Raw genomic sequence first — 24155 nt, forward strand, 5'->3', positions numbered from 1 at the left:
GTGTGTGTGTGTGTGTGTGTGTGTGTGTGTGTGTGTGTGTGTATGTGTGTGTGTGTATGTGTGTGTGTGTGTGTGTGTGTGTGTGTGTTATGTATGTGTGTTTGTGTGTTGTGTGGATGTATGTGCGTACTCATGTGTATAGAGGCCTGGAGTTGACTTCAAGCACCTTTCTTGATTGCTCTCTACTTAATTAGTATTATGGAGGCACAGTTTCTTTTGAGGCCAGAGTTCACTGTTTTTGCTACACCAGTTAGCCAGCTTGCTGTGATGAATCCTGTCTCTGCTTCCTGCATGCTAAGATTGCAGATGAGCCACCACATCCTCTCAGCCTTTATGCAGGTCCTGGGGATGTGACTTCCAGCCATCACAATTGCAAGCGCTTTACCGGCTACTCTATCTCCCCAACCCACTTCCTTTTCATCTCCCCTTCAAACTCAAGTCTACGAAGCTGGAGCAAGTACAGCTGACTCCTTTTTCCTCCTCACTTTTCTTCAGGCTTCTGAGTGATGCTCTGAGAGCCTACTATGAAAAGTATCTTCCTTTAGCAGGAAGCAGGACCTTGGCCTGGGGAGCACAGAATTTTATTCTGTCTTCATGTCTTCTCACATCTTTCTGGCTATTTGACTTCTTATTTGAGGAAGATTTGGGCAAAAGAGGTGATTGAGTAACTTCGGGTTTCTCTGAGTTAACTGTTGTCAAGCTTCATATTTCTATGTATGTTTTATTATCAAGTAATACAAAAGAAAATTCAGAATAACAGTCAGGGTTTCTTTTAAATTTTTATCATTTACTATAATCAGTAGATTTTGAAGTGTATAAAATAATTTTTGTAAACATATGGAAATATTCTGAACCATAGCAAGTCTGTTTTGTTTCCTCCCTTGTTGCCATAGGATTGCAGTTCTTTGCATTTTACTCATTATAGTTTCTTTCTGTTTAATTTTTTTAATTTATTGAGTACTGAACTCTAAATGGGACATTTTTATCAGTACCACCACCACGCAGGCCCAAGGTTTGGCAGGGGGCAGGGAGAATGTAAGAGTCAAAGGACAGGGAAGAATGCCATGAAATGCTGTCATCCAGAAAGGACACAGCCTTTGAAATCATGAACACACAGCAGCAATAGATACCTGCGTAAGACTGGGCCCTTCGACATTCCATCATCAGTAGAGAAGCCCTCGAGACTCCATCCCTCCCCAAGGAGCTATTAATGGCTCCCGTGGGAGGAGGTACCATTTTCTTCAATGTTTCTTTTATCATCACCTTCCAATGGGCCTTCAGATGAAGCAAAGTCAAAGTTACCACCATATTTCTTTCTACCCAAAACATTCAAGAATAGGTCAAGATAAAAAACAAGAGCATTAGCTTAGGCTTTCTTGGGTGGTCCTTCCATCTCAGGATATATGTACTTGGGAACTTTGGGTCCTCTGTTGAAATAGAGGAGTGTTTGTGTGTATGTGTATGTGTGCATGTGCATCTATATGCATGTAAAACAAAAATGAGGTTAACAGTGTGTGCTGGGTTGTGGCTTTATTCAGTTCCTAGATTTTGTTTGGTTTTATGTAGTCACTCAAGTTTCTTAATTGCTATTTTGACAAATAAGGATGTGACAAGGGAGATTTTTTAGAACTGAAATAACATTAATATCCTAGTGCTGTAGTTGACATCACACAAGTTCTGGGTTTTCCCTAAACGTTCACCCCCACAGCAGTGAAATAAAGAGTAGCACCTATTTGCAAGGCATAGATGAAGGTGCTCAGAGGATTGGCTTCTGGCACCAGTGGAACATTCACATGGTACGGGGGGAGTTCGATGGATATCAGCTTTTGCTTTCTGACCTTGCTAGGAAGTCTGATGGTTGTTGTAATAGCTCGTTCTTTCCAAGATTTGGAAAAGAGCGTGTTAGAGGACCTCAAGATCCTGCTTTTCCTGGTTATGGCAGTGTAGGGAGCCATATTCTTGTATAATATTAAAAGGACCTGCCTTAATATTATACATCCCAGGGGCTCAGGAAAGAGAACCACAAATGGAGAGGACTATTTTCAGGAAATAGAATCTCAGCACACTGAGCTCTTAGTCCAGTCATTTATTCTTCCAAATCTTCTTTTCCATCCTCCTGTGCCCTGGGAGTCCCGGTAATATATACACTTACAAGCAGTAATCCCTAGGCAGTGTAAAGCCAGGTTTCCAGGCTCAAAAAGGGGTGATAAGAATCACAAAGAGGGGCAGTAAGTGTTAATTATCATTTGCAACCCAAAAGGGAAGTGACTAATGGGGAAATGAATTAACTAAAGGCTAAATTCGGGTAATAGTTAAGAAGAGGGATCTTACGTGCTCACCTATAATCTTAAACGTGATTGGTAGAAAATGTTAAGAATCTATAAACTGCTAGGTCAATGGGAGAAAATAAAACTGCCCTCTTTTTTCCTGTGGCTTCTATCTGTCCAAGCTATCTGCCATTTTTTCTGCAGGGTAGGGGAAAATGTGCTCAGTCACTATGCAACCTGTGTATAGCTAGATGCCTCTGGTGATAGTTAAAGGGAAATCTGGAACTAGAGGTAAGATTTGGGAAAGGAGGAAGTTAAGCTTAATTGGCACATCCTCCAGGCCTTCTCAAACAGGTGGTCTGGAAGCTTAAGTCTTGTTCTTAGAGAGTACAGAGGTATCTCTGATAAGGTACTTTCCTCCATCTGGCGATGGACCTGGCCAGATGCTGCCAATGATGATAATTACAGGGAGGCTTGAACTGGGGTTCTGGCTGTGCATCGCTGTCAGGGTATTAGGTTATCTAAATATTCCTAGAAGTGGTTAGGTAAGGAGTTAGAGGTCTATAAAGTTAGTAAGGCTGTAAGAAAAGGAGGGTTCAAGCTAAACTGTGCAAAGCTATTACTTAAGGTCCACCTGACCTAGGCAGTGTCTCCTTGTGGAATTTACCTCAAATCAGGAGACTAGCATGTGGTGCTCTGGGCTGTTATTTCTGCTAGTCCTTGAATGTGGCTAAGGGAGATATCTGTTTCCAGTGCTGAAAGGGGAGAAACGCTTGGGCAGGAGGAAAGGAAGCCTTTCCTGAGGCTGTTCTCCATATACCTTGAATGTGTATGTCCAAAGAGTAGTCAGTCCACACTGTTAGCAATTCTTTAGGGAAAAATCAATTGAAAAAATTATGAAGGCACACATGATTTTCATAACAGAAGACAGCTGATTTATAACAAGCCAAATAACACCAAATGCTTCTTGGAATTTGGCTTACTCTGAAGGAATTCCTTGATCCCTTCAGGTAGTGGCTTTGCCATGACCAGCTGAGTTCTTTAATATATTCCTGTGGCCCGTAGCACCATATTAACTCAGAAGGATGCCTGAATATTTTATTAATATCCTAAACAAAAGAAAATGGTGAGCTTGTAGTGACATTTGGGTTATTGACACAGGCCAAGTAGAATTTCTGATGGCTTGCTTTTTCAGATAATTCATTCTAGGCTTCCTTTAGAATGGAGCAGACCAAGTTGTCCTGTAAATGACCAACCAGCTTGTATTTCAGGCTGTGCCAGCAAATGGTCTCTTCAGCTTTGTCTTTTTTGTGCAAGGTATGTGATGTGTAAAAACACAGTCATGCTTGTGTTCTAGTAAGTTATTACTTACAAAAATGTGTCAGAGTGGACTTGTCCTAGATTCTGTTGTCTACTGACCCCTTATTAAGAATAACTGTATTATAAAATATCAAGACTTGAACATGAAAAAAAAACACCTCAATTCTACTCATCTATCATAAGGTCTCATTTCACCCCAGCAAGAAGGTTATCAATAAAAGACAAGAAATAAATGCTGAGAAAGACTCAGAGAAATGGAGACTCTTAAGCACTATTGATGAGAATGGAAATTAGCACAGCCATATGGAAACCGGTATGGATACTTCTCAAGAAACTCAAAGTAAAACTTCTGTATCCTCTAGCATATACCCAAAGGAAATGAAATCTTTATACCAAAAAGATGTTTGCACCTCATGTTTGCTGTAGCACTACCCACAATAGCCAAAACATGGAACAAATCCCCATACCTTTCACCCAGTGAATAAAGAAACTAGAGTAATGACTCAGACAGCATGAAATCATGTCCTCTGCAGCAAAAGGAATAGAATTAGAGAACATTATAGTAAACGAATCTACATGGACACAGGAAGATGAACAACCTAAGTTTTCATTCATTTATGAAAAGCAGCAAGCTTGTAGATGCACAGAATGAATGGTGGGCACTAGGGATGGGAAGAGTCAGAGACAAGCAGGGCAAGAAGAGATTAGGAGGGACTTTTATGTAAAAGCTTCATTTTTTGACAATGTCATATTTGTACATAACCCATTCTGGTCATATTCATCCCTATACCCTCTCTTGTCTTCCATCAGTCCTCCTCCTTCCCCCTGCCAAGTCCCTGTCCCGTTTTTATTTTGATTTTGATTTTGTTTTGTGACCCACCAAGCTTCATCAGGGCTACTTATGTGGGCTTGGGTGTGAAAATATTCACTGCAGCACAGGAACTCACCAGTGGTTACTTCATGAAAAACAGCTATTTCTTCTCTTCCAGCAATCTTTAGCTGCCCTTTGCTCCCCTGGGTGAATTCAAGTGGGCGCTATGAGCTCCTTCCCCACCTATGGCTGAATATTTACTGTCTCAGTCTTGTGTAATCCCTGTGCTAGCAAATGCTGCTGTCATGAGTTCATGAGTGCCCTGGTCATGTCATGGCCCTAAGACAGTGTGTCAAGGCCCTCCTTTCCATCATTCAGCTCTTATATCCTTACCTCCACAGGAGGAAGCTTTAGAAATAGGAAAGGGTCTAGGGAGAGGGAGAGTAGATTAGGAAGGTACAATCAATGCTCAATATATGCATGCATAAAAATATCACAGTAAGTTGAGGAAATGACTGTCAATAAAGTGCCTGCCATGTAAGTATATGCACCTGAGTTTGACTACCCAATGTAAATGGACTTTTCCTGTCCTGACCTCCTGGTCCCAAATAATCACTCAGAGGCTTATATTATTACAAATGCTTGGCCAATAGTTCAGGCTTGTTACTAGATAACTCTTGTATTTAAATTAACCCATTTCTATTCATCTATGTATTGCCACATGGCTCATGGCTTTACCTATCCTCTAGCATGTCTTGCTTCCGGGGCAGCTGACTGCCTTCTCTCTGACTTCTCCCTCCTTCTTCCCATCATTCTCAGTTTGGCTTCCCTGCCTAACTCCCTGCCCAGCTACCAGCCTGTCAACTTTTTATTAACCAATGAGAGTAATACATATTCACAGTATACAGAAGGATTATTCATAGCAACGCAACACTCATTATTATACTAGCCAGACTGAATAGCAGAGGGGCACAGGTCTTTCAACTGAATGCTGAGTGAGGAACAAAAAAACTGGTAGATGCCTGGAGCTCACTGGCCAGCCAGCCTATCAAAATGATTAGCATCAGATTCAGTCAGAGACTTTGACTCAAATAAATAAATTATAAATAAATAAATAAATAAATAAATAAATAAATAAATAAATAGAGAAAGACAGAATACCCAACATCCTCAGTTGGCCTCCACACAGCTGTGCACACTCATATACACTTGAATACCACCCCTCCCCCTAATACATACACAAAGTAACACAGAGCTAGCTGGGAACCTGGAGATTGGATTCAATTCCTCATTCTGCCACTGAGCTGCTGGTGGCTCTAAGGAAGTCAGTTCTGCCTTTGAGTCTCTGTTCTCCTATCTGCAGATCTGCGAAGGCCGTTTCCAGGGTGGCTGTGACACATGGCCCAGAATCTGCAAGCCAGTTGTAGCGATCTTCTTCACTCGAAACTGCAGCTGAGATACTTCACTTGGTCAAATTGAAGATCTTCTTCATTGATGTCATGGACATCACCGTTAGTGCACCTGCTAACTCTTCCTCTTGGTGGCTTGTTCCTTTGTGTGACGTGTGACTTATGCATCTTACTTTTATTTCCACCAGAACCGTTTGTGGTGAGGTGGTTTGCCCAGCTTGTGGTGGTATCTGTCGCTGAGTCTTTAGCTTTGCCTCTTGCTGAGAGGCCTAAGACACTCACACAGTGCTTATGCTAATTCCTTGGTTTGGGTTAATGGGAACTAGAGTCACATCTGTGTTGATACAGGTCTTCTTGACTTCGGGGGCAGTTCTTAACCCCTGGAACACTGAACATAAGACCAGTGGCCTGTGTCCCTCCCACATCCTTTAAGGCCCCAAGTCCCCTGGCCTGGCTCAGAAAGCCCCTTAGAGTCAGGAGGAATCTCTTACCCCTTCTCTTATGCCAACCCATAAAAGTATAATTGCGATTTTAAGGAGATCAATCCCTGGGCACTAGCTACTTAGTTTCCCAAAAGAAGTCCTAATGTGTTCCGCAGGGCCAAGCAGGGGGCCCCATGCTTTTCCTTTCACAGTCTTAGGACCAGCAGCCATGTTCTCCCCCTCTGAGACTCCAGAGGTGACAAATGGGATTGGAGACACACCTTGGGAGATGCTGATCCCGTGAAGTTACGTGGTGTATCTGTGGTTGTCTGTGCCTTTGTGTTTCCATTCCCCTCTCCTTTTTGTAACATTCTGTTGTGGGATAATGCTTTTGTACACTGGTTTAATAAAATGCTCATTGGCCAATAGCAAGGCAGGAAGTGTAGGTGGGATAAGCAGACAAGGAGAATTCTGGGAAGAGGAAGGCTGAGTCAGGAGACACCAGCCCACTGTCCAGGGAGCAGCATGTAATGGCACATAGGTAAAGCTGTGGAAAAGATGGTGACATATAGATTAACAGAAATGGGCTGAGTTTAAGTATCAGTGCTAGCTAGTAGTAAGCTTGAGCTAATGGCCAAGCAGTTTTAATTAATATAAGTTTCTGTATGTTTACTTGGGTCTCAGCAGCTGTGGACCAGGCAGGACACAGGAAAACTTCAACTACAACCTTCAGACTTTTTGTGGTTTTAAACTTGTTCAAAATTCCTTGCCCCAGTCTTGCTCTGCTTTGTGATTATGTTGTGCAACACTGTTTCAGGAAAGGCAAGAATAAATGTCTACTCATCCCAAATGTGGAACTAATGACCAATGAAGTATGGATACCACCAAAGTCCCTCTTGGTGAGCCAAGGAGGTTTTTTTGTTTGTATTTTGTTTTTGTTTCCTTACAGGAATATGGGTGAGGGCTTACCTATAGGATAAGAAATGACACAAAGACAATAGCATCACCTACCCTAGCATGGGTGACAGCTCACAGAAGTTGGAAACCTAGAGCACAGTGTACAGCCTGAAGGTGGCCCAACAGCTTGGAGACTGTCTCTTCTAGCCATTTCAGGTGATGTGAACTTCTTCCAGGTGACTCTGCAGGGATCACCCTGCCTCTTCCAGGCAGCTTAGCTGGTCTGAGCCTTTTCTAGGTAGTCAACTTGTCTGAGAATGTCTCTCAGCAGTCCTTACTGTTTATATATACCTGGTTGTCTTAGCTAGGGTTTTATCACTGTAAAGAGATACCATGACCACTTCAGCTCTTGTAAAGGAAAGTATTTAGTTGGAGCTGGCTTACAGTTCAGAGGTTTAGTATCATGGTGGGAAGCATGATAGCCCACAGGCAGACATGCTGCTGGAGAGGTAGTGGAGAGTTCTACATCTGGATCCGCAGGCAGCAGGAAGAGACACTGGGCCTAGACACTGGGCCTAGCTTGAGCATTTGAAACCTCCATGCCCACCCCCAGTGACACAGTTCGTCCAACAAAGTCACACCTACTCCAACAAGACCACACTTCCTAATAGTGCTACTCCCCGGGAGGCTATTAGGGGGCATTTTCATTCAAACCAGCACACTGGTCAATTCTGGGGACTTCCTGAAACCTTTGAGTTATTTATTTCCCAAGCTTAGGGAATGTCCTGGTTAGTTTTTTTTGTCAACTTGACATAAGCAAGAGTCATGGGAAGAGGGAATTCAACTTAAAGAAAATGTCCCAACAGATTGGCCTGTGGACAAGCCTGAGAATTGTTTTCTCAATTAATGATTGACGTAAGAGGACCCATATTGATGCAAGGCTGCCCCTGGTCTTTTAGTCCCGGTTGAAGGCAGGCTGAGCAAGCCATGGGAAGCACACTAATACGCAGTGTTCCTCTATGGCCTCTGCTTCAGTTCCTGCCCTGACTCCCCCCCCCCCCCCCCAAGGGATGAGTGTGACATATAAGATGGAATGTTTGCTTTCCCCTTAGAACATTCTGTGTCTTATGAAGCTTCCCTCCAAGATGGAAATTTTTTTTTCTCAGAGGAGATTGGCATGCAGCGGCATGAGAGCATGGAGAATACATCCACCCAGCACAGGGAACAATTATTGCCTCCTTTGCTTGTCTGTTACCAACAGCATCTGAATGGGGGTGTCTGGGAGAGGGCTGGTGAATGTCCAGATGTCAGGTGTTCTGTGTGTAACTGTTGTGATTTGAAGTTCTTGGTGTTGTTCTACGAGAGGACATCGCCCCCTGGTGCTCATGAGGTGTATGTGCAGAACAATAAACTGCAAATGAACAAGCACAAATTGTTGTTACTCCTGAGGACCTGCTTTTGTAGAAGTGCTCTGGCACCTGTCTCAGAAGCATGTGGGTTACTTCCTCTGTGTGTGGGCAACCTCAATCCAAATAGCTCGATAAAGGGAAACTCCCTTTTTATTTTCTAAAACTTTCCACATCTCTTCTGCCCGCACACTTGACCTGGCTTGACTCTAGGTTCCCCTCAAAGAGACAGACCACATGGCAAGGGAAATAAGTGTATGAACTTTGGGGAGAAAGGGTGATCCTGAAAAACATGGACGTTAACTTCTCTTTTCTTAAGAGTTATTTGTTTTGATTTTAAGTGGATGAGTGTTTTGCCTGCAGTGGGTCCCCTGGAACTGGAGTTACAGAGGGCTGTGAGCTGTTGTGTGGGTAGTAGTAATACAACCTCAGACAGCAGCAAGTGCTCTCAGCTGCTGAGTCATCTCTCTGGGCCTGAATGCTAAATTCTTGAAAGTGACTTTGCTTGACTACAATAGAGTATACGCTTTCATCATTTGTAGGTGGATTTTTTTTTCCTTCAAGTAAATGTTTAGTTTTAATGATTATAACACTGGCTAGAACACAATAAGAAAGAAACAAAGAGTTTCCATTATCACCAAACTCTCTCTCTCCATCTCTGATATCCTACAGGATGTGGCTTTCTCAGAAGCCAGGCCTTGCTTGTCACGGACTCCAACCTTAGGAACCCAGAGCTCAGCAGAGCCAGGAGTCCCATTTGGGGATCAGGATGTGGCTTTGTGAAATGGCTTGAAAGTGAAGCAGAAACCCCAAATTCTGACATCATACAGATGAGCACTCAGAATGGTACTAGGTGCGCATTTTAATGAATATTTACATACATCTTTGTTAATAGAAATATATTAGTGAAATACTTTTGTCTAAACGGGAAGTTTGTACCTTAAATGTCTAGGAGTCTCCTACTGTGCTTTGCCGATTCAGTAATCCTTAAAAGAATTTACAGAAGAAAGTCAGTACTTAAGAAAAATTATTAGCTTGGCTAAAACATATAAAACTCACTCAGAATCCACAAAGCATGGAGGGAAAAGTTTTAATACTGAACATTTAATACTGAAAGGGGCAAGTTTGGTGAAAAAGTTATGGAATCAGCCCACTTGGGAGGGCAGAGTTCAAATTCAGCTATTCACTCCTCTCTGTATCTCAGCTGGAAATGAATGAGGAATTTTTCCCACATTCCAGCAGGCAGAAACTTGGAGCTCTTGAGAAGGGCCTACTGTGTGCACAAGTCCTTGGTTGTAAACATTAAGGAGAGAACATATTATCTTTCATAGACGATAGCCCATTGATGATGTGCTGTGGTGAACAGATACATATTTTCTAGAGCAGCTGTGGAGGAATTTCTGTGTTGTGAGAATTAAATCAGAATTAAAATTGAGCAAAACCCCAACTATTGCCAGATGTCAATTGTGCACCCTATCAGATGCCCCAAGGAAGTCATCCTGCAATTGAAATAGATGTCACAGGTGGTTCTGGATGCCTTTTCCAGTTAACTTAATGACATAAACCTTTTATCACATCAGCCCTGTTTCTAAAAATGAAAGCAAGCCAAAACTAAAAGGACAGGGCATAATGTTTCTTGTTTTTAATTTTAATTTTAGGGAGTAATTAATACTTAAATGGGGGCTTATTTTGACTTTTGCATTTTTCACCCCTAGGAAAATAGACTTGTTGGAATATGGGGTGTATCTATGCATGTGTCTTTGTACTTGTTCCCACACTTGTGATGAGAAGGCATGAAGGGGGAATGTCATTCACAGAAGAAGAAAGGGTTATAATTTTGGTAACATAGAAGGCTAAACCATTAAACCATAATAATTGACCTATCTAAACAGCAGTCCCTTTCAATGTCTAATTTATGATAAGGTAGACCTCAGTTGGCTAGAAGAAATCAGCCAGTTCCTAGAACATTGGAGTCCTCTTCAGTTTTTACATTTTTTCATTTATTTCCAGTTTCCCACCACCCTTTTGCTTTTGACCTCCTGTGAGAAGTTTGTAAGTTAAAATATTTTCTGAAGACTTGTTGACACTACTCAGAAGTCTAAAAGTGGTCTGGGCAAAATAAATCCTAACTGTGGGGCAGACATAGAAAGTGGACTTGCTATGAGCCCAGAATCCTTCCAGGTGCACAGGGGTTTGACATGGTCATCAATTCAGAGTTCAGGAGGCTCCACAGCACTGCCTGAACAGAACTGTCCGTGTCTTTTCAGAGTTCTGACTGCCTCTAGGAGCATAAAACCCAAAACAAGATACAGGGAAGGCAAAGTCTTCCAGCACGTAAGTCGGAAACTTCTGCCAACTTCAGATCAAATGCGGTTTCACCCCAAATCTCTTGTTGCTCCCAGCCCATCTCTTTTCACACAGAGATTCAGATGAAGGCAACCTGTGGCTTATTTGGGAATGAGCACCTCCCATTACCGCTGAGAACCAGGGCTGGTGTTTGCTGAATTAGTTACAAGTCTTCCTTCCTCTTCCTTGTTGGCATAGATTCTTTAATTCCCAATGCAGAGACATGGACACAGTCACAAAGTTATAAAACTTTCCTTTGGTTGCAACTGTCGCTGCACTTCTTAGGAGGGCAGACATGGAGGAGAAAGGAGTGAAAGAGACGCTTGAACCGATGCTTGGAGATGAGAGAAACTGTTTCTTTAGGAAAGAATTAAGCTGGGTGTGGATCCTTACACTCCATCAGGGGTGGCTCTAGCGATTGCAATTCCTTTGTGTTCATTCTTCTTAAGCCTCCAGTTGCTATAGATGGCCAAGGCAATTAAAACCCCTAATGCTAGGATCACCCCAACTGTGATTCCAGCAGTGGCTCCTGCTGATATGCCTTTTGATGGCTCCTCTAGCCTCAACTCCTGGGTGTGGGAGTCTTTAATCCAGGATTTGGCACTCTCACTCCTTGTCCCTCCAACGGAGCTGGCATCAGACTGACTCATAATGGGTAGTTGAGTGTAAGGTGGTAGCCTAACAGGGGCCAGGGATGATTTTGTAAAGACCCCAGCCTTGACGCAGTAGGACACTTGGCATCCATCTCTGATAATACCTAGCTGTTGGCTGAAGCCCCCAGGACACTTTTGCGGAAATGATTCTTCCCCTAAGTCTTTGGATGTTGAAGAATCAACCAAGGGGTTCCCCGCTGTACAGCTGAAAAACCCACCAAAGGGGATTGAAAACTTGTGCCCCAACTCATGATCCATAGAAACACATACCTTGAGGTTCTCCAACAAGCTCAGTGAAAGGTAGCTGGTTGGGCATGATTGTTCATTTGTCATGGGGTTGATGCTCTTGTCAGTGAAGACTCCCCCAAAGAGAAGTCCTGAGTTTTTAGGTACTTGGCCAGTGGCTGCACACCAATAAGCCTTGAATTCAGCCTTGGTCACTTGGAAAACATCATCACATACTGTCTTGCAGAAGATCTTGAGGGTGCACTTCTTTTTACATACCCTGTGCTTGAAAACCTCCTCATGGATCTGAGTCAGCAAATGGACAGGGGTGTAGTCAGAGGGACAGGAGAAATCACCAGTGAGTGGATTCTTCTGCTCCAATTTTGGGCAGAGTTCCCCATACCATATGAGTTGAGAACACACCTGATAAACGCCTCCAAAGGGGGAGTTGGCTACCTTACTATCACAAGAGCCGTCGTCTGTATTGGCTTGAAAATTGAAGTTGGGGGAATCGACATTTGTGCAGCCCGGGTATGTGTTAAAGGCGTAGTAGTTTCTCGCAGCAGTTTCCACTGCCTTCGACAGCTTCTCCACCAAGTGGTGTGGAAGACCAGGCAGCTTGTCGGGCTTGATGAAGAAATGCAGAGGCAAGCCAGCACGGTCTACTGCCACCAGGTGGTTAGTGATGCCCTTCTGCCAGATTTCTAAGGTGATGCCTGGGTAGTATGGAACGCCTCCGATGCTCTGCATCCTCGAGTTGGTTCTGTTAGCAAGGTAGCCGATGGTCAACCCATTCTGATAGCCAACGTCTGCCTCGGGCTTGAAGTTCACCATCTTTTTGAAGGTAATTCCAGCAGATATACTCACAGCAGCACGGTTTCCCTCACTGTTCTTAAGGAAGGAGGACTTGATGTGATCCTCCTGAACCAGTGCGGCCCCAGCATCCACACTAGTGATTACGTGTGTGCCATAGTTGAGAACCAACAGTTCTGCAAGGTACGTGGCCATCTTTGTCTGGTTTTTCTCTAGATGGTCACAGATTTCCATGAGCTCCCTCTTAAACCCCAAGCTGAGCTCTGAATTTGGGTTGTTTTTCACTGTGTAGACCAGGTTTCTCACCTGAACTCTTGCAGTTACAGCATGACCCTTCACTTGAAGGGTCTTCATCCTTTGGAACTCAGTAGAGAACTTGCCGTTGATTTTGAAAGGAGAATCGAGTCCCATGTTGATGGAAGATGAGGTGGTGCTGCGGTAGTTCACCCAGGAATCCAGGATTTCTGAGTTCATCTCCAGGTTGCTCTCTTTCTGAGGAATAGTAAAGACTTCATCGGGGATGATGTACTGTCCATCTTCTGTGGTCTTACAGTTGGTGTACGTCAAGTCTATCACCCGTCCCATGTCTATGTTCCTCAGATTATCCCAGCCACCTCCAGGTAGCACTTCCAAAACAGGTATATTCAAAGCATTCTGGCACTTTAGAAAACCAGTCTCACTGATCTCTCCGAGAAGCTTGTCTGTTTCAGCATGTGCTGCTGTGGTCCAGATAAGGATTGTGACAATGAAGCTTTTCATGGTGCCGACAGTCTCAGTCACACACCAGTCCTGGACCAGAGAGCCTGGGACAAACAGAAAGATGGGAAGGAAAGCAGTTGCTTAAACAGTAGTTGCTTGAAAAATTCAACAATTCTCCTAAAAACCATAAGTTGCTCTTAAGGCTATGTTAACTGCGAAATTGGCAAAGGAGAGTTGGTTGGAGTATTTAAGACCACTAGGACATGCAACAAAATACAGCATACCATACATGTGAACACATATCTCTACATTTCATGCCCTTGTTTTCTCCAACCCAGCTGTTTACTCTGCCGCAGTGATGAGTCCTCAGAGGCAGACACCACATCTCACTTATTTTTTACCTGGAAAGACTGCTTTGGCTTTTTGTCCACTCTCTTGGCTCACTGTTCTGTTCTCTTGTCAGTCTCCAGTGCCAGATTCTTTTGCTGAAAATGAAGAGGCCAGTAGCAACACCTGCCTTTCTTGACACGCTTTTATCTGCACCAGATCCAGGGTATTTCTACCTCGTGGACAAGCCTTAGGTTTCTCATTGGCTTACTGAGGCTGAGGTTGTCCTCCCAGAAAAAATGGGGCAGAGTAGCACTAATGCACGTTTTATGATGTCTCATTGCTACAAGCTCTCATGTCCTGGTGTATGTATGATATTATCTGGGGCTGAGATTAAGGATGAAGATAGTTCTGCTTGTAGTATGCTTGGGACACTTCAGCCTGACTTGTCCTAAGCATTCCATGTGAGTGAGTAACCTTACACAGCAGTTGCTTCTTTTCAGATAAAAATATCACAAAGAAGGCAAAAGCCACTCCATTTTCTCAGTTTTAATTTCTCAAAAACATACAGTGACCAAGAAGTATGTATGCCTGTGTACAAACACTTTTTTCTGTTCTGTATATTCAATTTGCCAGTGTACCTTTTGCACTTTTAAAACTTTCAACCCACCATAGGTATATAAAAATGAATGTGGCTTTTCCTTATAAAATTAAAGAAATTAAAGTTTATCTTTATGTGCTTTGAAGAACATAATTTCATTCCCTTGCCTCTCTCTTTTTGTGCTGATGCCGTTTCTGTTAAACTAATGATTTGGAGAGATGCTTCAGACCCAGTGGTGAAGGATCAGGATTAAAGGAAGCTCAGCTCCCCCAGTTGTTTAGGATAATTAGAATGTGCATTTGTACATTAACTCATCCTCAGGGAACCTAGAGGAACTAAGAACACTTTGAATTGCACTGTCATGGCTCCCCAAACCACACCACAGCCAACATGCAGTCATGTTTCAATTCATAGATCGATATTGTCACCTGGATGACCTGAAGTTTTCAGGGAATTGAATAATCCTGGGTCATCACTGATGTAGCAGAGAAGCAACTTTAGAAGGAATGGGGCCTGTTTCTGGCCTTCACAGCTGAGTTTCTCTAGTCACTATTCAAACCATAATTGTGTTCTGTAAATACAGAAATACCACATTTTGCATCTGTTCAGGCACAGAACCCTGCTTAGGGAAACTGACTTATACCAATTGACAAAAAAGGGTGAGTTTGTAAACAATGTCTAGCCTATGCTTAGCTGGAAAACTCAGGCACCTCAGAGGATGCTGTCCTTAGTTTATAATCAGATGGTTATGTGCTAATACCTCAGGAGAGGGAGGTATTAGCCTCCCATCAAATGCCTTTGAGCAGTCATAATAATTCTGTATCTGAGTCTTCCTCTTCACACTGTTTCAGGGATGCTCATCAGTAGTGAAATACTCTCCCTCCTACATTCATGTGGAGCCAGGCTACCGATTTCTCATTCTTTGTTTCTCTTTTCTTGATCTCACTCTTCTGAAAGAATACCAGCAGGTAAATGTAGGCAGTTCTAAATCTAGATGTTTCTAAACACTTAATGTCTGCCTTTTTGTTTCTTTGCTACAGTCTTCCTTCTCATCTTTGGCATAGGCAATGAAAATTAATATAGTTATGAAAGCCAGCAAGAGTTATATGACAAAATATTTTAGTAGGAAGAGGGCAAGATGAAGTGAATATGACCAGAGTATATTATATATGAAGATGCCATGATGAATCCCATTATGTATAATTGATATATGCTGGTAAAATAGTTAAATTTTAGAAAATAAACACTAAGATTTTTAAGAAAAACATTTTATAGAAAACACAATTCCTTTAAAATGACTTATTTTTATTTATGTGTATGTATCTCTCTCTCTCTCTCTCTCTCTCTCTCTCTCCCTCTCCCTTTCTCTGTGTGTGCATGTGTGTGTGCGTGTGTGTGTGCGTGTGTGTGTGCGCGTGTGTGTATGTGTGTGTGTGCGCGTGTGTGTGTGTGTGTGTGTGTGTGTGTGTGTGTGTGTGTACCCATGTAGACTAGAAGAGAACATCAGATCCCTTGAAACTGGAGTTACAGATGGTTATATAAGAGCTGCCTGACCTGAATGCTAGGAACAAAACTCAGTATTCTGGGAACACAGCAAGCACTCTTAACTGCTGAGCCATATCTCTAGCCCTACAACACAACCTATTCAAACAATTTTAATAACATATTAAATAATGCTGAAATGCATTCACTATTACTAGATATTTACAAATATCTACTACTAGAGGCATCTACACCAGCCCATTCATGGTAATGAATCTGATTGGTAAGGATTATTCAATTGCTTTGATTTTTTTCTTATCAATTTTATTTTTGTTTTAGTTTTTAATAATGCAAAAAGTAAGTAGCAACTGCCAAACAATACTCAGTAAAATAATCAAGAAATGCATAATTTTTAAAAAAGAAACAGATCACTTTGGGGGTTTTCATATGCCTGAGGCTGTTGAATGCCTATGGACTCTGTGATTCTTTTGCTTAGTGAGTTGTGTTTTCAATTCATGTAAATGATGGGAATTTGGGACACAACCCAAATCTGCACACCAGGGCAGTAAGTTGGTTCTTAACAGGCATTTTCCTGTTTCTCCCCTTCCATTAACAATTTCCTTTGCTCTCTTGCATTAAGTTATGTGTGCAAGAACATATTCTTTCAGGGTGAGAAAATGCCAGGGGCTACACACTAAACCCTGGCCTCAAGCAGAGAGAAGTGATTCTTTCACACAAGATATGCATCTAAGGTGCTAAAAGGCACTTGCATTTCCTCTAACAAACAGGAAGCCATGTACAAGCTTCTGACACCATGTCATGAGGAACCATGATTCATGTGTGATGTTCATCCTGTGCAGGCTTAGAACCAGAATAGATGTTTCCAATCCCTGTAGTTCATCATCCATCTGGGATGATTTCATGGGCCGTGATCATCCCATTTTATGTGTTCTGCAGGAATCTGAGAGGCTCATTAGAAACTCAGCACACAAAACAGGGAGCCAGGACTTCTGTAGCTCCAGTAAACTCCAGTCTAGACTGAAGGATGTACCAGTGAGGCAGTGACATTTTTCTCTTCTCAATAGCTGACGCCTAACTTGATGTTCTGGGACTTGCCTGGTCCACTCTTTCCCTTCAGCAGGAGTTCTCCCACCAGGACTGTTTGTCTACTAAAAGACGAGCCCAGTGGGTTTGCAATCTCTCTTATTATGGAGGGTAGAAAGAGAAAGGTGATGGGAAATGCTTCTTTGCAGTTATGTTAAAAGCTAGTTCAATTTCCAGAAGATGACAGATGTCATGCCTGTATCTTTAGTGAATAAACTTGGGAGAGTTGGGTAGCAGCTGTCAGACAGAAGAAATGGGTGATGGCCAGGAATCTCTAGTTTAACATCAAAGTAAAGAAGGAACCTTACAAAGCAGAACATGGAGAATCCAGCCTGTCCTGGATGGATTTGCATGGTCTAGGGAGCAAGCTCTCCTTTCCCACTAAAAGCATAACCAGAGCTATGGCCTAAGACAGAGGTCCTTAGAACACTGACACTATACTCCACAAACAGACATTTTAAAGAGAAAGGGACAGAAAGAAAGGTTGTACTCAATAACAGAAAAGTCTCTGAATCCCTCCCTACTCAGTCCTCTACCAAATCAACAGCAAGACATCATTTTTAAAAAGACCCCTGCTGAGTCATGGCTTAGCAGGCCCAGACTATCTATAAACCATACTCCTGGGAAACCAAGAACACGTTTCACCAGCGTTGTAAGCTAAAGGGTAACCAGTAGAATTATTCTAGACCATAGGAAGAAACTTTACATCAGAACTGTATAGTATTCAGGTAGGTGGAAACCTGGTAGGAGTCTGCAGGGTAACACAGATTCAGCTTCTAAGCATCAGTTTGCCAGACTTCAGGCAACTGTCTAGGGGCAGGGCCAGCATTGTCAAAATGATGGTGAAGACAAGACCAGACTCCATAATCTGGGCTTGCAAGGGACCACACAGGAGGAAGAAGAGCATTAGAGCCTGGTCCCTGAAGGACAGCTGAGGTGCAACCAACATGGAGGTGTATGTTAGGCATGTGAAGCCCTGCAAACTGGTGGAATCGAGCTCTGTGATTTGACCTCAAAAGGGGTTAATCAGAGTTGGGGCCAGCATTCACAACTAGACTCCTGAAGCATCCACAACCAGACTGTCCAAAGGTATGACCATCATCTATGGGATGATCCATGAAAACTGTTCAATGATGGGACCAACACCTGTGACTTAATCTTGCAAAGGTCTACTCAAGGAAGAGATAGGCATCTGAAAATCAGGGAAAGAATGTTAGAAGTTAAGGCTAGGACAGTGGGTTTTATATAACTTGAATATTGCTTAATGATTGCATCTAAGTAGCCATTGGTTTGTCCTAAACTCTTGTTATTTAGTTGTCTTTGTGTTTTAATTGGCACATAGTAACTGCATTTTTATGAGATATTGTATGATATTTGATACAAGACATAATTTTTAATGTTCAAAACAGGTTACTAACATTTCATCCTTTCAAAACATACCATTGCTTTATGTTGGGGCTTTTAATAAAAGAGAGTAAAACATAAATTACCACCAACTTCACACATGCTAAAGATAACTATAACTTCCTTCTATTTGACTTATTATCTAACTTCTTTTATCTTTCCCTCTTCCCTTCCTAACCTGTAATAACCTCCATAGTACTCTCTACTTGGGTTCTCTGGAAGAACAGCAAGTACTGTTAAGCCCTGAGCCATCTATCCAGTCCTGAATTTTTTAACAAAGGGATTTGTGCATGTTGTTGAATTGAAACTCAACTTTTAAATGTGCTGTTTATAATGTCTGGCATATCATAAGCTTCTAGTAAGACTCTGTTTCCTTCCCTTGGATTCACATCTCTAAATACAAGGCAAACTTGGATTTATTTGTTTACTGAACAGATACTTATTGAGCACATAGTTCGTGGAAGGTTCTACCCAGTGTTTTGGAGGAAAGAGTTAAGGAGAGCTTAGGCATGGATGCTAACAACTTAGGAGAAGACATAATCAGAAAAAAAAACATAGTATCAGATGGAATTAGGGGGTTCCTACAGTATTTTATAAGAATACATTTCCATAGTGGTTATACCTGGTCTGTAGGACTCTGGAATCAAGGAAGGCTTGACAGAGGAATATACTGACTAAATCATCTCCACCCACATAGATTTTGCTAATAATTCAGCTAGTCGTAGAAATGATCAAATGAGAACACTGTAGAATGCAAGAGTACTAGGCAGAATACTGATAATCAGGACAGATGTGATTCAGAGTTGGTTGTTGTAACTCATTGTGGTTTATTTACACAATCATGAAAGAAATAAGACTCCATTTACCATTTACTCTAGAATTATCTTGAAAAATGTGGTTAAAGATGGTTTTAGTGACATATTCCATTCTGCAGCAAATTCTCCAACTTAAGTGCCTTATTTGGGATCCTGCTCTGGAATGCAGACACCACTGGAGTGGTGACACTTCTTAGAGAATGTGTAGAAACTGAGTCAAGGCTATCAGAACAGCAAGAAAGCCTGACATCAAGATTCAGGGAGACTGCAGACAGGACACAAACTAACAGCCATATGAGGTCAAGAGTGAAAACTGATCTAGTGAGCAGATGTAGTTTTTCTCTTCTGACTGGTCATGCTTAGTCACAAGATTTCCAGCATGAACCTCATGCCCTTCTATTTACAGGTATGTCCAAACTTTTGATATTGTAACATGGAACCATCTACAAAATCCATAATTGAGAATACAACTGAGTTTTAAAAAATGCTCCAAAAATATCTTATAATAGTTAAGTAAATTTGCAATTTTGCATTGGGCCATATCAATTACTCTCTTTGGTTGCAGGTAACCCCTGTATACCTCAGTGTAGGGCCTCTCATATGTCCTATCCCTACTCTTTCCTCATCATGACCTTATAGATATGTTGGTGGTCTTAGCTCCTTGTATCTGGCCTCCAAAGACTTTATGACTATACACCCATTATCCTTGATTCTTCCTAAACATAGTTTACACACACCCTACTACTCTATTGCCTCTGAGTCATCATTGTTGAATTCATGTCAGCGGGGACTCGTGAGTTCCTAATTCCAAGTTAATATTTCTGATTAGCACCAACCCTTGGATAGGTAGTAATACAAGACAAGAGGAACAGGCACTATATCCCAATAGGTAAGTGAATTGGCAAGAACCATGCTTTATTGTAATGAAGACATTGATGAATTATATGTCCCTACAACTAGGTTTTGGCTCATATCCCTAAGACATGGCATCTTGAACTTAGCACTTGGTACTCTATGATAGAGGAGTACCATCAAAACCATATTTATTTTACCTTCCAAATGACCAAATTTAAAATCTAACACCAGCCCATAAAAAAGAAGTAAATAAATAAATAAATATCCATTGAGTACAATTGTCCAGTACATATGTCAATTTGAGGTAGGGTTTTTTTTTTCTTGAAATAGTTTCTTTAACTTACTATCAATTTTCTGAGCCACACTATTATTTTATTATTTACATCTAACAAAAGGCCTAAGTTGTTTTTTTCTTCTGTTTATACCTAAGAAATTATAGCACGGAAACAGGACATCCGCTTCTTCCGCTCCTTGAGTTTCTTCAATGCTTCTTTGATCTCCTTGTTTCTCAGGCTGTAGATGATAGGGTTCAACATGGGGATCACTGCACCGTAGAACATGGACACCACCTTATTTTTGTCCTGTGAGTAGCCAGCATTAGAATGGAGGTACGAGAAGAGACCAGAGCCATAGAAAAGAATCACTGTAGTTAGATGAGAGGCACAGGTGTTGAAAGCCTTCATCCGCCCATGAATTGAATGAATCTTCATGACAGCAGCAATGATGTAGCCATAGGAGACCAAGACAACCAGGGCTGATGTCCCACCAACTGCACACACGACAAGGAAGTTCACTATTTGGCTAAAAAAAGTACTAGAACAAGACAAGGACATCAGGGGTGGCAAATCACAGAAAAAATGGTTAATGACCCGAGACCCACAGAAATGAAGCTGGAATATGGAGCTGGTTTGGACCAACCCAGTGAGGAACCCTCCTGTGTATGCTGTGATAGCCATCCCCACACAGATGGTGGGTGACATGAGGGATGGGTAGAGTAGAGGATTGGAGATAGCAGCATATCTGTCATATGCCATGGCTGCCAGGAGACAGCATTCAGTGCCTCCCATTCCAATAAAGAAGAAAAGCTGTGTAGCACAGCCTACAAAGGAGATAGTCTTCTGCTCCCTAAAGAAATCACAGAGCATCTTAGGGGCTATGGAGGAAGTGTATGAGACATCAACAAAGGACAGGTTACTAAGAAAGAAGTACATGGGAGAGTGGAGGTATGAGTCCGTCCTGATCAGGAAAATGAGGCCCAAGTTTCCAGCCATAGTCACCAGGTAGATCCCCAGAAACAACAGGAAAAGGACAACCTGCAGCTTGGGGTGCTCTAAAAATCCCAAAAGGATGAAATTGGTCACCATGCTAATATTCCTTCCCACAGCCATGTATCAGCTCTGCTGTCTTCAAAGTCCCAGAGATAGAATCTTGGGGGCAATCGAAATCCAGGTGAAGAAACTCTTCTGCTTTGTCAAAGAATCATAGACTCCTACAACCAGAAGACATTCCCCAAAATAAATGTCTGAAGCAGAATTCCCCTCCACAGCATATGGAGGTCACTATCCCACTTATCTGATGAACTTGTTAATGTAAAAGTATATCAAGATAGTAGTCTTTGCATCAATACCATCACAACTACCATGTTAATGGAGGGGGTTACTTATTAGTAGTATTTGGGCTGACAATCTCTCTCTTCTTTTAAATTGTTCAATATGTTGCACTCGACTATTAAATCACTTAGATTTAGACATGTATTCTTTTCTTTTTAAAGAGAAGAAATATATCAAAACTCAAAATGCTTTCAGAGGTAATTGTGTTTTTTAGTTTTGTTTTTTATTGAAAATTCATGCAATATGTTCTGATTACAGTTTCCCCTCCCACATCTCCTCCCAGTTCCTCCATACTTCCCCACCCACCCAACTCCACACCTTCTTGCTCTCTTTCTTTAGAAAACGGATAGGCAAAAAAAGATAAATAATTAGAAGAACAATAAAACAGCACAAAACACACACACACACACACACACACACACACACACACACACACACACACACACACACACACACAAAGACAAAAAGCAGTAAGATGTTTTTAAAAATGCCCAAACAAAGCATATGAGAAAAAAAATCTACAAAACACTATTGAGGTCATTTTGTATTGGCCATCTACTGCTGGGCATTGGACCTATCCTTAAATGTGTTTTATATACTCAGTGAGACTCCGTTGGACAGAACTAATTTTCCTGTTGTAGTTTTATCATTACAGTTATAACCAGGTTTCATGAACAGGACCCCCTCCTGTGTGTGTGTGTGTGTGTGTGTGTGTGTGTGTGTGTGTGTGTGTGTGTGTCCCTCCTTTTTTTCTTATCCTCTCCCCTCTATCTCAACAGTGTGAAGCATATAGGGATAATGAAGACCACATGAGAATAGGAAGAAGCAGAGTGCTAGAGAGGCCCACAGAAATACACAAAGATACCCACACAACAGACTGCTGGCAATGGTCGAGAGACAGCCCGAACTGACCTACTCTGGTGATGGGATGGCCAAACACCCTAATTGTCGTGCTAGAAACCTCATCCAACTACTAAGGGATCTGGATGCAGAGATCCATGACTAGGCCCTGGGTGGAGCTCTGGGAGTCCAATTAGCGAGAATGAGGAGGGTTTATATGAGCGAGAATTGTTGAGACCAAGGTTGGATAAAGCACAGGGACAAATAGCCAAATAAACGGAAACACATGAACTATGAACCAATGGCTGAGGGGTCCCCACTGGATCAGGCCCTCTGAATGGGTGAGACAGTTGATTGGCTTGATCTGTTTGGGAGGCATCCAGGCAGTGGGACCTGGTCCTGTGCTCATTGCATGAGTTGGCTGTTTGAAACCTGGGGCCTATGCAGGATTGCTTGGCTCGGCCTGGGAAGAGGGGACTGGACCTACCTGGACTGAGTCTACCAGGTTGACCTCAGTCTGTGGGGAAGGCTTTGCCCTGGAGGAGATGGGAATGGGGGGGGGGGGGGGGGGAACTGGGGGGAAGGTGAGGGGGACGGGAGGGGGGAGAACAAGGGAATCCGTGGCTGATATGTAGAACTGAATTGTATTGCAAAAGAAAAAAAAGAAAAAAAAAGAAAAAAAAAACTTGAAAAATACTGACTAAACCAGAGAGTGAAAAACGTTAACCATGAGCAATTTGAATGCTTTTTCTGTACAAAGATTATCAACAACTGGCCATCTCACACTGTGTGCTTGGTAGAGCTAAATGCTGATGATGTAGATATTAGTAACACATTATATTAAGTGCAGAATACTCAACAAAATGCACAGACAGAAAAACAGGTGATCATTAGCACAGTATAACAAGTGCTGTTAGAGAAACCTTTATACACTGCCTTGGAGCCTGGAGATAGTAAGTAGTGCTTTTTTAAAATTCTCTGTGAGGAGAACTGCAAAGGTAAGTAAAGGAGTCCCAGGATGGAAGACACTGTGAGAGGCTTGGCGGGGGTGGGGGGTGGGGGTGGGGGGTGAGGGTGGAGTGGTGCTGAGATCTGAAATACTCATTTTAAGCAGGAGGAGAACATTTGCAGAACTACAGGGGAGCAAGCTTAGTATTTAAGGCGTATAAAGGGGGGAATAGAAGACACAGAAGGGAAGTTCTGAAAGCCAGAGGTGGGGAGACAAATTATGAAAGATCATTGAAAACTTAGGTGGAAAAGACACATTTGTTTCAAACACACAAAATCATAAACGTGCAAGTATACATACATATGTAATCACATAAACTGTATGCCATCACATACATGTGTACATTCCTGTTTAATTTCAGCCTCTCTCCACTTCCAGACTTCCGATCCATTTATGTGGCTCTGTCCATTTATGTGGTTCCATTTTTAGACAGAAGCCATCACCTTAGAATGTTGCATAGATTCGAGTTGTTTCTTGATTTTTCTGTCCTTCACTAGAACAGAAGTGTAACAAAGACAGTTAATTTTAGCACAGAGCAGGGTCTCCCAAATATCTAGTGGATAAATATCATGTTAAAGAGCTTGACAGTTTCCCTGCAGTCAAGAGAGAAAACATGAATCATTGTGGATTCCTAAACATTCTGATTCCTTATTGTAAACAGGTAACTAGCTGCAAATACGAAACTAAACACTCATGACCTTAGTGTAACTCAGAGTGTGACTACACAACTAAACACTTGTGACCTCAGTATAACGCAGAGTGTAACGGATTTACAGATGTAGTAAGGAAGATGACTGGGAATCAAAGGGAACAGAGAGAGATGACCAGAAAGTTGCTCTA

At 42.1% G+C, this 24155-nt stretch overlaps 2 protein-coding genes across 2 annotated transcripts; both read right to left on the reverse strand.

Annotated features, from left to right (window-relative positions):
* Positions 1 to 10782: 10782 nt before the first annotated feature.
* LOC128095040 (macrophage-expressed gene 1 protein-like) lies at positions 10783 to 13361 on the reverse strand. The gene has a single exon (XM_052713702.1). It carries the CDS (start codon positions 13326 to 13328, stop codon positions 11268 to 11270), a length of 2061 nt encoding a protein of 686 aa, XP_052569662.1. The 5' UTR covers positions 13329 to 13361; the 3' UTR covers positions 10783 to 11267.
* Positions 13362 to 20281: 6920 nt separating this feature from the next.
* LOC128123768 (olfactory receptor 5A1-like) lies at positions 20282 to 21244 on the reverse strand. Its single transcript, XM_052760078.1, has one exon. It carries the CDS (start codon positions 21242 to 21244, stop codon positions 20282 to 20284), a length of 963 nt encoding a protein of 320 aa, XP_052616038.1.
* Positions 21245 to 24155: the final 2911 nt, after the last annotated feature.

This window comes from Peromyscus californicus, unplaced genomic scaffold, assembly GCF_007827085.1.
Source record: "Peromyscus californicus insignis strain IS unplaced genomic scaffold, ASM782708v3 Scaffold_4__1_contigs__length_199733344, whole genome shotgun sequence".
Lineage (NCBI taxonomy): Eukaryota > Metazoa > Chordata > Mammalia > Rodentia > Cricetidae > Peromyscus > Peromyscus californicus.

Excerpts from the sequence above, each read along its gene's own strand:
- LOC128095040 (XM_052713702.1), bottom strand. The coding sequence starts at position 13,328 with ATGAAAAGCTTCATTGTCACAATCCTTATCTGGACCACAGCAGCACAT.
- LOC128123768 (XM_052760078.1), bottom strand. The coding sequence starts at position 21,244 with ATGGCTGTGGGAAGGAATATTAGCATGGTGACCAATTTCATCCTTTTG.